Raw genomic sequence first — 14,571 nt, forward strand, 5'->3', positions numbered from 1 at the left:
GGCGGCGATTGGAGCTCGGCGGGGCGGGGCGCATCGGGCCTTCTGATTGGGCGGTGGGGCGCTTCCGGTCTCTCGCGAGAGTTGGTGGGAGCGCGCCAAATTTTCACAGGGAAGCTGCGGCGGTGGAGTTGGCGCCAGCGCGACGCTATGGTTCTGAGGAACAGCGGGCGGCGGCGCGCGGAGCCGGGCTCGGACGCCGAGGCCAGCCGGTGAGGGGTGGACCGGCCTCCCGGGCAGGGAGCGGGTGGCAGGCGGGCGCGGGAGCGCCCCCTCCTCAGCGCGCGGGGCTTCCGCGAGCAGCGGCGAGAGCGCCTGGGTCGCTCCCCAGGCCGCCCGACGTGGGCTCCAGGTTGAGAGTCGGGCGTCTCTCCGCCGCCACCCCTCGTCCCGGTGGTGCCGCCTTGTCGGCGCCGTGTCCGGGGCCCTCGGCGAGCGGCCCGGCGGCGGCTCAGCGGGGACTGGGAGTCTCTGGGGGCGGGGCCGCGGGGAGGGACGCGCCGGAGCGGGGCTCATGCGGGGCTGCGCTGCGGACGCGTTCTCCTTGGGGAAGAAGCCCGGGGCCACGCCAGGAGCGCGCCAACGCGGTGTAGCCTAACCTCGGGTCGGCGCCCAAGCTCTGGGCGCGCGCTGCGGTCGGCGCGTTGTGTGCTCGAGTCGCGGCGGTGGAGGCGCGCAGCGTCGGCCTCCCGGTCCCGCCCGCTGCCTGGCGCGGGCCCGGCGTCCCTGAACGCGGTGTGGCGCCGCTGCCGAGTAGGAAGAGCCGCTTTGGACTTTGGGCGCCGCGCTCGGCCAGTGTCTGTCCTGTCGTAAGCAGTCAGTAACGGTGGTTGTATTTGTTACGGTTGCCTCCGTCGTTCGGGTTTTGTACTATCACGGGGTAAAAAGTGAGTTATGCGGCTCCTGAGAAAGGTTTTGAGAGGCGGTATGGTCCAAGTGAGCAGTTTTCGAGTCCACTTAATCCACCACTTGATGCCAAGATAGAACCCAGGGTATTTGGAGGAACGTATTACTAGTACAGAGAGCCGCACGCCCGGGAGCAGTCCTCCGTAAGTAGCACTTCAGTCTTGACTGGGTAAAGATCTGGGCCTCAGACTGAAGTTACCTGTGTTCTCTAGCAGGGCCTGGAATAGTTTTTCTAAGGTTTTGATTGAAGGTGGATCCAGAGATTTTAAAGCCATACCGTGCGGTGGTGTGTTGGTTTCCCACTGCTGCTGTAACAGACGACCACTTAGTGGCTTACACTGTACCAGTGTATTCTCAGGTCAGAAGTCCTAAAACTCAAGATGGGGCAGGGCTTCTTTCGTTCTGAAGGCTTGAGGGGAGAATCTGTTCTCTTGCCCTTTGTAGCTCGTAGAGGCTTCTTTCTCCACCTTCAAAAGCAACACTGTCATCTCCAGTCTCTCGCTCTGATTTCTGGCTCCCTCGCGTCAGGACCCTTTGATTGCAGTGAGCCCACCCAGATAATCCCCATCTCAAAGTCCTGAACGTAAGCACACCTGCAGACTCCCTTTTGTCATGCAGGATAACACAGGTTCCTTGCGTTAGGACATAGACATCTGGGGGGGGGGGGGTTGTCAATTATCCTGCCTGCAACAGGTGGCTGTAATCTTTTGTGAAAAATAAGGATCCTAATCTTGAAATAGGTCATTCTGTTCTTCAAGTGGAGGTGATAGACCCAAGGACTACCTTCAGGCAAAGGAGTTTTTCTTAAGCAACTCTCTGACCACTTTTGTTTATAAGTTAATAACTAGTGAAATGTGTTACAGTAATTAAAGACATGAATTCTGCACAGGCTTAGTTCAGATCTTTTTAAAAAAAATCTGGTCTCTATTTTGTATATTTAGCTTTCTTAGACTGCTTCCTTTCTTAGACTGCACCACTCTAGACACATACATATTTTTCTCTGCTCACTGGTTTATAAAGTAGTTCATTTATTTACATTAAGACAAAAAGGCAGGACTTCCCTGGTGGTGCAATGGTTAAGAATCACCCTGCCAACGCAGGGGACATGGGTTCGAGCCCTGGTCCGGGAAGATCCCACATGTCGCGGAGCAACTGAGCCTATGTGCCACAGCTACTGAGCCTGCGCTCTAGAGCCCGTGAGCCACAACTACTGAGCCCTCGTGCCACAACTACGGAAGCCCGCGCAGCTAGAGCCCGTGTCCACACAAGAGAAGCCACCGCAATGAGAAGCCCTTGCTTGCCGCGACTAGAGAAAGCCCGTGCACAGCAATGAAGACCCAATGCAACCAAAAATAAATAAAATTAAAAAAAGACAAAAAGGCAAGGGATATCGATTCTTAGCTGTACGTTTTTGAGGAGTGCAGAATATAGTTGGCTTAGCTAATAAATAGGCCTTCTGCCAAAAATATATAGGGTCCAGCATCTCAGAACTGCAGTTTAAAGAAGAGACTAGCTTTTTTTGGGGGGGGGGAGGGCTGCGTTGGGTCTTTGTTGCTGCTCGTGGGCTTTTCTAGTTGCAGAGAGCGGGGGCTACTCTTCGTTGCAGTGCGCGGGCTTCTCATTGCGGTGGCTTCTCTTGTTGCAGAGCACGGACTTTAGGCACGCGGGCTTCAGTAGTTGTGGCACGAGGCCTCAGTAGTTGTGGTGCACAGGCTTAGTTGCTCCGCGGCACGTGGGATCTTCCCGGACCAGGGCTCGAACCAGTGTCCCCTGCATTAGCAGGCCGATTCTTAACCACTGCTCCACCTGGGAAGCCCTAGCATTTGTGTTTTAAGTTGGAATGCTAATAAAATAATTGTTCTGTTTTGAAGATAGATAAGCCATAATTACTCTGGTCGGTCTAGATGGGATCACACCTGTGGAGTTAAAGATTGTGAACAATTTGGGATTATCCCAACCTCTGGAATCAGAACAGTTTTGGATAGTTCTGTTGGTGGAAAGTCTTCGTCAAGTACTTAATTTAAGTTTTATGATCAAATCTGTATGAAGAGTTATTTACAAAATCCTAACCAGAGAAAGGCTTGGGAAGTTTGAAGCAGATGTACTGAGCTGAGAAGTGATTTCCCTTCTCAGTTGAGATAGTTCCTCTCACACAGAACAATATTATATCCCCACTTTTATCCATGTGTGGTTCTACTGACATCTAGACTCAGGCGTCCCAGAAGATACATCGTGTTTTTAAGGTACAGTTTATTCTGCCACAGCAGGTGAGTTTCTGTAACCCCGGTTTGCTCATATGTAGTTGGTAAACAGGAGAATATCAGTAAAATGTGGAGATTATATTGGCTCATTTGCAATTTTCCCTAGGCAAGGGGGTTGGAATCCGCAGTAGGGAAGGAAAGAGCTCTTGGCTGGAGTGTTGCACAGACATGTGCACTGTTGGCTCTGAAGAAAATTTCATCTGAGCGCCTGCACCAGGGCCTCCCTCCCATCTCAGGTGGCTGGCTACACTTTTCTCCTGTGCTCAGCAGTCATAAACCAGGACCTCTCCTCTCATGTTTTGCATTTAAAACAAACAGCTCTGTGAAAACATGGTTAATGACTTTGCTGTGTAGAAATTAAAGCTACCTTTCAATGTTTATAAACCAGGTAAAAGAGAAAATGGCCTAGCCTGGGTCACTGCTGTCTCTATACACTCAGGCACTGCAGACCTCCTTGTTGCACTTTGCTAGTGTGAAATGCGCTTTCCCAGATGTGCTGCAGCCACCTCAGTGTGTGTAGGAGTACTGTGCTTTATTTACATGTGCCTTCCACAGGGTAGTACCTGAAAAGTGTTCAGTCAATATTTTTCCAACTCAAATTACATGACTTGAAAACACAGATGAATTAGTTCATTCAAGTTATTTCAAATAACTCTGACATTACAGAATTTTACCTTGTAGATGACAAAAAACGGATATTCCCCTCTGTTTCTATTGATCTTTAGTAAATATCACACATACTATATCAAGCACCCACTCAGCTACAAAGAATCCTATCCTCACATCATATGCATCATGTGATTTAATCATCACTGCTCCTTTTTGGTAGAACTAGACTCCACTCCATTGGTCATTCTTTTTTTCATACATAATACTGTGCTGCCAACTTGGCATTTTTCAAAGTGCTTTTACATTCATTGTCTCTAATGCTCATGAAAATCCTGTGTGGTAGATACTGTTAGTTGCATTTTCCAAGAAACAAACTAAATTTGGGAACTAACATTTAAAAAATAAAGAAAGAAAGAAACAGCTTTTTATTTTGAGATAATGGTAGATTCTTATGCAGTTGTAAGAAATTACACAGAGATCCCTTAACCCAGTTTCCCCCAGTGGTAACATCTGATGTAACTAGAGTGCAATGTCACAACCAGGAAATTGACATGATACAACAATGCATGTACACTCATATGTGTGTGTATTTAGTTTTGTGCACTTTGTGTATTCATGACCACCACCACCACCACAATCAAGATGCAGAACAGTTCTGTCCCAGGGATCCCTCGTGCTACCTTCATATAGCCACAGCCACTTCCCTTCCCCCATTTATGGCAGCTACTAATCTGTTCTCCATCTCTAACTGGTATTTTAAGAATGCTATATAAGTGGAATAAAATATGCAATTTGGGGGAGTTGGCTTTTTCACTCAGCATAATTCCCTTGAGACCCATCCAGGTTATTGTATGTATCAGTAAGTTTGTTATCAATGAATTGTATTCCATGGGAAGGATATAACATGGGTTAACTATTCACCTGTTGAAGAATATCTGGGTTGTTTCGACTTTTTGTCTATAATGAACAAAGCTGCAGTGAACATTCATGTGCAAGTTTTTTGTATGAGCACGATTTTTCTTTTCTCTGGGATAAAAGCTCAGGATTGCAGTACTGGACTTTGTGCATTTTTAATATCCCATGAGGCAGCAGTGTCCAGCCAAGATTGTTGTTTTTATTAGTGTTCTGGTTGCACAGGTAAACAAGTTTTGAGGGTTCTGCCCCAGTCATCTTTTTCCTGAGTCCTGTTATCTTAATGAGCTATTTTGCCAAATGTGAGGTTTTTCAGGGATGCTCCTACCATGTCACAAACGAAATTCTTTTTTTTTTTTTTTTTTTTAAAGAAGATGTTGGGGGTAGGAGTTAATTAATTAATTAATTAATTTTTGCTGTGTTGCGAGGGCTTTCTCTAGTTGTGGCAAGCGGGGGCCACTCTTCATCGCGGTGCACGGGCCTCTCACTGTCGCGGCCTCTCTTGTTGTGGAGCCCAGGCTCCAGACGCGCAGGCTCAGTAGTTGTGGCTCACGGGCCTAGCTGCTCCGCGGCACGTAGGATCCTCCCAGACCAGGGCTCGAACCCGTGTCCCCTGCATTAGCAGGCAGACCCTCAACCACTGCGCCACCAGGGAAGCCCACAAACGAAATTCTTACACTAGGCAGACTGAGGGCTGCGGGAGTAGATAGTGTCATGATCAGCGGAGACTGGATTTCTCTCCTTTCACGCAGGGACGATGGCCCCTCTGCCTCTGTCTCGGCACTCAAGCGCCTGGAGCGCAGTCAGTGGACAGATAAGATGGATCTGCGGTTTGGTTTTGAGAGACTCAAGGAGCCTGGTGAGAAGACAGGCTGGCTTATCAACATGCACCCTGTAAGCACCTGTGCTTTTCCTCCATCTTCCTCCTTCCATTCAGGAAGGTGGCTGCACCCCTTGTGGCATAGCCCTTGTCTGAAGAGTAGGTGACACCTAGCGGGAACCTGTTGTCTGGGCAATCCAGGTGGAGATGGGATTGTTTGTAGCTCTCCTGCTTTCCTCTTTAACTTCTTTGGGTCATAAAGAGGCCACTGGGAAGACTGAGGTAAGGGGCATCCCTATTACCCATAAGAATAAAGCTTTCAAAGTTGAGGGGGAAACAGAAATTCCCATTTGGAGGCTGTTATGATGCGGTTCTTGTGAATGGGGCCAGTAGTGTTTACGCAAGGGTAGAGAAAGATTTTGTTTTTAAAGTGCTCAGTTTCCCAGAAAAGGAGGAAAAGGCTCTTGTGCTGTGTGGAGGATAACTTTGTGCCCATGTTGACTGCTTCTCTTGTAGACGGAGATTTTAGATGAAGATAAACGCTTAGTTAGTGCAGTGGATTACTACTTTATTCAGGATGATGGGAGCAGATTTAAGGTAAGCCCTTGACATCCTAGAAGCTAATAACCACTCAGTAATGAGGCATAGCTGGGCTCAAAATGGCAAGTGTCCTGTTAGCTCTGCAACTGTGAGGAGAGGGATTAGGAGGCTTGCAGTGTGCAGCTTCCTGAAGCCCTTTAGGGACATGGGCCCCTTGGAGCCACATTAGTCACCACTTGAGATGTCCTAAGAGAAGCTAGCTCAGAAAGACTGAAAGATGAGCAGCATTGTGTCTCTTAGACTCTTGCCCCTGTGATATGTGCAGGTCCTAATTTTCTATTGCACTGTCTCTCTTAAGATATGTCAAGGTCAAGGATGCATTGGATCTAGGCTAGGCTATATCACAGGCATAACAGCAAACAGCCTGTCTTCATTTTTCTTCCTTTTTTCTTTCTCATCACCCCTGAATGGGTTGTGACTCTTGCAGGTGGCCTTGCCCTATAAGCCGTATTTCTACATTGCAACCAGAAAGGTATGTCTGTGGTTCATGGCATCAGGTCAAACGACCTGTGCCTCATTTTGTGGGGGGATTCAAAACTGGAAATAAAGAGGCTTCAAGAGAAATGAGCAAGGAAGGAAATAGATTTTACTAATGGGAAGTCCTTTCATTCTGATCCTGATTTAGGGTTGTGAACGAGAAGTTTCGTCTTTTCTCTCTAAGAAGTTTCAGGGTAAAATTGCTAAAGTAGAGACTGTCCCTAAAGAGGATCTGGACTTGGTGAGTATCACCCAGCCCTTTCAGGGTAAATGAGGCCGGGTCCACCCTGCCCATGGGGTGAGATGGGAAGAGGACGAGTTCCACACCTGTGGGACAGTATAGATGATGGGCTTTGGTGACTGTCCCTGTATCCTCTTAGAGAACTCTAGTGGCATAGTTGGTGCCACATGCAGAGTTGAACAAGGTGCTTTGGAGTTGCCAACTCTTCAAATCATTTATTTACCTTTGAATCGTCTCGCCTTATTTTCTCTCCCCAATATAGTATTTTTTTCTTTTTGAACTCATGAGCACCATTTCTTCACTCTGTAGCCAAATCACTTGGTTGGTTTGAAACGAAATTACATTAAGCTGTCCTTCAACACCGTGGAGGACCTTGTCAAAGTGAGGAAGGAGATCTCCCCTGCTGTGAAGAAAAACCGGGAGCAGGGCCACACCAGTGATGCCTATACTGCTATGCTCACCAGGTAAGCTTCATTCACATAAGCAGAGCAGCCAGTCAGTCCACAAGGACTATTTCCCATTTTTCCTAAGTTTACAAGATGAGTAGGAGGTGGGAAAACTCAGCAATAAAATTACCTTAATGATTGGCTCCATTCAATGTGGAAACAGTTTTGAGCAATTAGGTAGACTTTCTTTTTTTTTTTTTTTTTTTTTTTTTGGCGGTACGCGGGCCTCTCACTGCTGTGGCCTCTCCCGTTGTGGAGCACAGGCTCCGGACACGCAGGCTCAGGGGCCATGGCTCACGGGCCTAGCCGCTCCGCGGCATGTGGGATCCTCCTGGACCGGGGCACGAACCCGTGTCCCCTGCATCGGCAGGCAGACTCTCAACCACTGCGCCACCAGGGAAGCCCTCTTTGCTCTTTTAAATGGGGTGTAACTTAGGTCCTATAAAATGAATGTCCTAAGTATACTGAACTTCCTTGTGTCTGTGGCCTGCTGCTTGGTGGGGTGGGGATCATCCAAGGCCATTCCTTACGAAGGGCCTGTCCTGATTATCTCAGCCACCTTGTAAAACTTCAGTGTTTTCATTGTATGGACACTGGTCTTCCCCCCTCCAGCCCCTAGCGGAGCATAGTTGAAAAAGCTGCTGTCTTTATTTTGCAGTGTTCTACAAGGGGGCAGTGTGATTACTGATGAAGAGGAAGCCTCTAAGAAGATTGCTGACCAGTTGGACAACATTGTGGACATGCGAGAGTACGATGTACCCTACCACATCCGCCTCTCCATCGACCTGAAGATCCACGTGGTGAGTGGGCTGTTGCCTGTGGGCAGTTCCTGATAGCCAGGAGGTGATATTGAAGGATAGATCCATAGAGTTGACTTCCTTGGACAGACGTAGAAGTCTTTAGTTAATGCACCACACGTCCTGCAGGCTCACTGGTACAATATCCGGTACCGAGGAAGTGCCTCTCCAGTGGAAATTGCCCGCCGCGATGACCTCGTTGAACGACCCGTAAGTACCACTTGCGCTTCTTCCATCCTAAACTTTCCAGTTGTTTTTGGAGAGTGAATTCTGCGCTGAAAGGTGAATTTGATTCAAGGATTTGTTTGCTGCTTTTTCCTCAAATACCTTCTTAAAAGAATTATGGGGTAGTTGTTTTTTTCAGCAGTTTCTGACCTGACAGTATAATTTCACTTTGCACACATACATCATCATGTGACGTCAGTATTTGAGCTAGGCTGGATCGGAACGTTTGAGGGAAAGCTCTGACTTCCATTTTCGGTTTGTCAGTTCTGTATCATAATCTCCTGTCAGGGTTGTCATAAAGGACAAAATGAGTGATGCATTTTAAAGAGCTCTGAGACTCAGGTGGTCTGTAATTCTAGACTTTTCCTGTGAACAGCTACTCTAGCATTTTCTCATACGTTTAAGTTTTCATATCATCATGGTATTCTGGACGTAGGTCATTCATCCCCCAGATGCCAGTCCCACTTCCTCCTGAACCTTTCCCCACGGCAGCTTGACTCTTGCTTTTAGTAACTGGCAGTAGAGGTGGAGGTGGTGGGTGTCAAGAGGACCACAGGGTCTCCAGAGCCCAGCTTGGTTTGTGGCTGACTTAATGCTACATTTTGTCCCTTCAGGACCCTGTGGTTTTAGCATTTGACATTGAGACGACCAAACTGCCCCTCAAGTTTCCTGATGCTGAGACTGATCAGATTATGATGATTTCCTATATGATTGATGGTCAGGTGAGTGGTGCCTTCTGGGACGTAAGCTCTCTGTGAACAAGGACCATAGCTGGTCCCCAAACCAGAACAGTGTCCACCCTTGGTTAGTACTTTTTTTGTGAATAATGAGTGAGTGGAGTCCACAGAACCTGTTCTGACATCCAGCCACGCTCTGCCTTCCAGGCAAATCTGAGGATTAGGTAGCGTGTCTCTTCCTGGGAAAGCCAGGGCGCTTCAAGTTGCTGCAGAGATTTTGTAGCGAGAGTTTCTGGGCTGCGTGTGAGAGGTGGGTCTTTGGCTTTGTGTCTCTAACTCATACTGACTGCTAATGAACTTTCCAGGGCTACCTCATCACCAACAGGGAGATCGTCTCAGAAGATATAGAAGATTTTGAGTTCACCCCCAAGCCAGAATATGAGGGGCCCTTCTATGTCTTCAATGCGCCTGATGAGGTAGAGGTGTCACTTGGGAAACTGCCTGATGTTTGGGGTAGAGTGGGAAGGGGAGGCAGGCCTGGTGACCCTCTTAGGCCTCGGCATTCCTTTAATCATAGCAGCAGCTGGACTCAGTCCCCAGTGGCTGGTCCTCGTTCACCTGGAGGCCCCGTTGGGTTGGAAGTAACAGGCTCATGTGGGGTTGCTGCTCCTCAGCTTTGGAGAGCTGCCTGGAAATCGCTTGAAGGAGAGTAAAAGCAATCCTGACTGCTAAGATTTGTTGAATTCAGGTTCATCTAATCCAAAGATGGTTCGAACACATCCAGGAGACCAAACCCAACATCATGGTCACCTATAATGGGGACTTTTTTGACTGGTGAGTCAGAACAGGGGAGCAGGAGCATCGCTGGGTGACGTGGTGGGCTCCTCACTGCGTTTGAAGGGAGCTCGTGTGAGGCGTCCCCTGGGGGCTGTCTGCCCTGTCTCTGTAGGAATTAGAGACTCACTGCCCCACATGCTTGTCCATCCTCTCGTCATTAGGCCGTTTGTGGAGGCCAGAGCAGCGGTCCATGGACTGAGCATGTACCAGGAGATTGGGTTCCAGAAGGACAGCCAGGGGGAGTACAAAGCACCCCAGTGCATCCACATGGACTGTCTCAGGTAGGCCCCACAGCTCACCTGGCAGCTGGTCACAGTGTCTCATGAGGGCTTTCTGTGAGTGAGGTCCAGGGTTCCCTTCTCGCACACGCTGGTCCTGTCCACAAGAAGTAACTCCCATCATCTGAGAGAACAGTGGCTGCCGCCTCTGCCCAGGTCCCGGGATGTGTCTTTCATCGTTTGTTCATCATTCATTCAGTCAGTAAACACATGCTGAGCACTGGTCCTCAGGGCGTGGAAACCAGACCAGAAAGAAAGACCTGGTAGAGTGAGGCCTGGTGCTATGGGAGCTCGTGGAGGGACCTTGGCTTCCCACACGAGGTTGGGATGTGGTAGTCAGGCTCGTGCATGGTGTCCAGACAGGCTGGGGTGTCCAGGCTGAGGACAAGTGTGCAAGGTGGCCCAGAGTGCTGAGAGGCAAGGCTGGAGTGGAAGGAGGTGTCGTGGGCTTTCTGTGCCTAGTGGGGAGGGGGTTTTATCTTGGTGGTCATGGGGAGCCATTGATGCGTTTTCTCTTTAGCCCTGGTGTTATGGCACTTGGATTGAAGGAACAAGCCGGGTCATAACATGCACAGGAGTGAAGAGGGCTGGACTAGAGATATTTGAGAGCCTAGGACTTGGGGATCTGTAGATTTGGGGACAGGTGCAGGAGGCATGGGGAACTCTGGTTCTCAGGGCTTGGGGTGGGCTCATGGGGGAATAGAACAGAGCTCGGGTTCCGAGTAGAAGCAGGCCTGGGAGCCCTACCCACATGGAGGGCCTGGAGACTGTGGGGCACCATGATGTGGTAAAAAAAAAAAAAAAAAAAAAAAAAAGTGATAGTTGATAGATTCTCAAGAAGAGAAGTAAAAGAGAAGCGGGCACCCTCAGTGGAGGCAGCAGTGCCATGGAGGCCCCAGCAGGGCATTTCTGAGGGAGAGGACGACCCACAGGGCAGAGAGGCCAAGGAAGGTGAGATTGGATGCTGCCAGTAAGAAGACGTGGGTCCTAGAGAGACAACGGTGTGTGTCATGGGGAAGAGGTGGAGACAGGCACGAGGTGGCCTGGAGTGTTTCTGTGCTAAATGGATGGTGCGAGAGGATGAGGAGAATTTGACAACAGGGTGTGAGGGGCGGGGAGAGCAGGGCAGAGCCGGGCAGAGCCTGGCTGTGGAGGGGACAAGCTGTGGAGGGGATCCAGAAGGCCAGAGGGTGCAGGTTCCTGCCTGCTCACCTTTGTGCTTCTCTGTGAGGCTGAGAGGAAGGCCATGGGGCTGGAGGGACTGGCTCTGGCATCTCCTTGTTTGTGAGTTTGTCTGTGAAATTGACTGGATCTGGGTGAAAGCTTTTCACAAGGGGCCTGCACCACGTGACGCCTTGGAGATCTTTGGGATACCCATCAGGACCCTGCATCTTCCTGTGGTGTGTCCAGCTTTGCAACCTCTCACAGGTTCCTGGGCTTCATCTCAGAATCATCTCTGGCTTTTGCTCTCTTTCTCATTCCCAGGTGGGTGAAGAGGGACAGTTACCTTCCTGTGGGCAGCCACAACCTCAAAGCAGCTGCCAAAGCCAAGCTGGGCTATGACCCCGTGGAACTGGACCCTGAGGACATGTGCCGGATGGCCACTGAGCAGCCCCAGGCGCGTGCACTGCCTCGCTGAGTTGCCCTTCGGCTGGGGGTGGTGGCCTGCTGGGCGTCTCATTGACCTTACTCTCTGATATTCTGTCCTTAGATGCTGGCCACCTACTCAGTGTCAGACGCAGTGGCCACATACTACCTGTACATGAAGTACGTCCACCCCTTTATATTCGCCCTGTGCACCATTATCCCCATGGAGCCCGATGAGGTCAGTGCCTCTCCTGGCCCGCTGCCTGCCAGGGGTGGTCCCAGGCAGCTGATGTGGACGCAGCTGTTGGATTTTGGTGTTTAGCTGAAAGCCTGGCGTTTCCCCCATAGGTGCTGCGGAAGGGCTCCGGGACGCTGTGTGAGGCCTTGCTGATGGTACAGGCCTTCCACGCCAACATCGTCTTCCCCAACAAGCAGGAGCCAGAGTTCAGCAAGCTGACAGATGATGGCCACGTGCTGGACGCCGAGACCTACGTGGGTGGCCACGTGGAAGCCCTGGAGTCGGGCGTGTTCCGCAGCGATATCCCCTGCCGGTTCCGGATGGTGCGCCCCTCCTGAGGCTCCTGAAGCCGGGCCTCTTCCCGCCAGTGCTGTGGGCGGACCCAGGAGGGACCCAGCCCACAAGGGCTGAAATAAAGCCCTCGCCCCGTGGGCCCCTCGCCAGCCGTCCTTTGTCTGGCCTGCCCTTTAGGGTGCTGTAGGGCGAGCACTTGGCTCCTTCTGGAGCATTCTCTGTGTAGCGTCCCACCTGAGGCAGGTTACTTGGTGCGAGGGCATTTTCCTCTCTTACTCATGTCCTCTCTTGGTTGTTTGTGTTAGAATCCTGCTGCCTTTGACTTCCTGCTGCAGCGGGTGGAGAAGACCATGCGTCACGCCATCGAGGAAGAGGAGAAGGTGCCCATGGAGCAGGTCACCAACTTCCAAGAGGTGACGCGTGGGGACTGGAGGGGGACAGTCTGCTTACATGCCTCGCCTTGCACATTGGCTTCTTTCATCGGCATGTTTATTGTGCACCTATTGTGTGGTGGCGCTTGGGCGCTGAGACAGAGGACACGGGGCCTGGTCTGGTCTAGTTAGGACAGGAGAGCGTGGTGCTCACAGTGAGTGACTCGATTTAGTGAGGTGGGAGAATTTCACAGAGGTGGCGAAGGCTTTCGGGACAACGTGGTGTGATGTGGGAGAGAGGAAGGCAAGTGAAGGGTTTCGTGCCAGTTCACCTGAACTGTATTTTGTAGGCAATGAGGAGCCATTGGAGGATTTTTACTTTTTATTGTCAAGAGACTTTAAAAAATGATGGTAGGAGTTCCTACAAATTACAGGGCAGAATATAGTGACTGTAAAGTCCATCACATAATGGTTAGAAAACGCCATATGCAAAGTGTGTCCCATGGCTGGAGGCCCTGGGCACCTCCCACCTCGCTGTCCTGTTCCTTTGGATGCGGCACATCTCGGGTCTCTGTCAGGTCCTGCTCACACTTTAACATATTCAGCGGCTTTAGTACTTTGCAGTTCTTCCCAGTTCTAGGATTGATTTCAAGAAACGCCTCATAACAGATTCACCAGGCAAAATTCAAACAAGAACGTGTGCACATGCTCTGCAAACTATGAAGCACTGTGCAGCTCTTGCCAGCTGCAGCTGTCATGTGCTTTGGGAACTCTCCATGAACCAACTTGAGAGGAGAGTCTAGGCTGAATAACAAATAGGAGTTAAAGAACAGCTTGAAAGGAACAAAGTTTCTACTTTCTTTTTTGTTGGGCTGGTGTGGGGGTGGGCGCAGCAGGCGGGATCTTAGTTCCCAGACGACCAGGGGTCAAACCCAGGCCCCTGGCAGTGAGAGCACTGGGTCCTGAGCACTGGACCGCCAGGGAGTTCCCAAAAGATACTACTTTCACGTCCAAGAACCAATAAGATGAGTTAGGAGTGAGGCTGAAGGTGTGCTAACTGGAGGGACCCCAGACACCTTAGCGACTCTGGATGTGAGCTCTTCCTAGGTGACAGGTAGTACGTCTTCGTAGCTGTCTCCAAAGTCCCTGAAACTTCTCTGTAGGGTGGCCCAGGGTCTTTAGGGGCAGGGCAGCAGGTTCACCTTTTTGCTCCTGAGTGATCATCCGGGCAGTGGTACGATGACAGCTGGTGGGAGGTGTCAGCTGGGGGCTCACAGCGACGTCTGGCCTGTCCAGGTGTCATCCCCTGTCATCCCAGCCTTCCGCCCTCTATTTGGGTCGTCTTCATCTTCCCTCCAGAGCAGCATTTCAGAGCTTGCCTTAGCACAGAGATGGATGGGGGATTGTTCTCCAAATGGCTCATTTGCCTGAGATTCAGTTAGAAACAATAAGCATTACGTTTCTGGTATTTCCTGTTCTACTTGATAGATGTTCCTTTTAGTCATTTTTTCCTTACTAGTTTGACTTTGACTCCTTTGGAGGGTTTTAAGGAATTTTTTAATACTAAGGGCAATTTTGCATTCAAGTGATTTTCTAATGTGACTTTACCAAAGTAAATGTATTTCATAAAAGATGGCTACCCTTCTGATTGATGTTTTTCTTCTGGTTAATTTTTGCATAATTTAGATGTTTTCCAGTTTATACTTGAATGTCTAGAGATTGGCAGACTATAGCCCATAAGACCTGTTTTTGTACAGTCAGCAAGCTAAGAATGGTTTTCATATTTTTTAAATGTTGTAAAAAAAAATATGTGATAGACCGTGGCCACAAAACCTGAAGTATTTATTATCTGGTCCTTCACAGAGGTTTGCCGACCCCAGATCTAAAGGGTTTTTTTTAGCCAGCTTGTCTAAGAATGCCAGTGTGCTAAATTAAATTATCTAATGAATATATTAGAATAACTCCTAAACACAGTAGTTTTCAAACTTTAGTGTTGCA

At 49.7% G+C, this 14,571-nt stretch overlaps 1 protein-coding gene across 1 annotated transcript in view; it reads left to right on the forward strand.

Moving 5' to 3' along the window:
• Positions 1-147: 147 nt before the first annotated feature.
• POLE (DNA polymerase epsilon, catalytic subunit) overlaps positions 148-14,571 on the forward strand; it is a gene marked incomplete at both ends in the record, with an annotated part of 52,815 nt that continues 38,391 nt past the window's right edge. Inside the window, 16 exons of the mRNA XM_079717648.1 lie at positions 148-209; positions 5,438-5,579; positions 6,022-6,102; positions 6,533-6,577; positions 6,731-6,823; positions 7,133-7,287; positions 7,928-8,069; positions 8,196-8,276; positions 8,906-9,013; positions 9,334-9,444; positions 9,717-9,802; positions 9,967-10,086; positions 11,569-11,701; positions 11,795-11,908; positions 12,019-12,231; positions 12,508-12,615. Of these exons, the coding sequence (XP_079573774.1) occupies positions 148-209; positions 5,438-5,579; positions 6,022-6,102; positions 6,533-6,577; positions 6,731-6,823; positions 7,133-7,287; positions 7,928-8,069; positions 8,196-8,276; positions 8,906-9,013; positions 9,334-9,444; positions 9,717-9,802; positions 9,967-10,086; positions 11,569-11,701; positions 11,795-11,908; positions 12,019-12,231; positions 12,508-12,615 (1,794 nt within the window). The remainder of the gene's footprint in view (positions 210-5,437; positions 5,580-6,021; positions 6,103-6,532; positions 6,578-6,730; positions 6,824-7,132; positions 7,288-7,927; positions 8,070-8,195; positions 8,277-8,905; positions 9,014-9,333; positions 9,445-9,716; positions 9,803-9,966; positions 10,087-11,568; positions 11,702-11,794; positions 11,909-12,018; positions 12,232-12,507; positions 12,616-14,571) is intronic.

Source organism: Hyperoodon ampullatus, assembly GCF_949752795.1.
Source record: "Hyperoodon ampullatus genome assembly, chromosome: 13".
Taxonomy (NCBI): Eukaryota; Metazoa; Chordata; class Mammalia; order Artiodactyla; family Ziphiidae; genus Hyperoodon; species Hyperoodon ampullatus.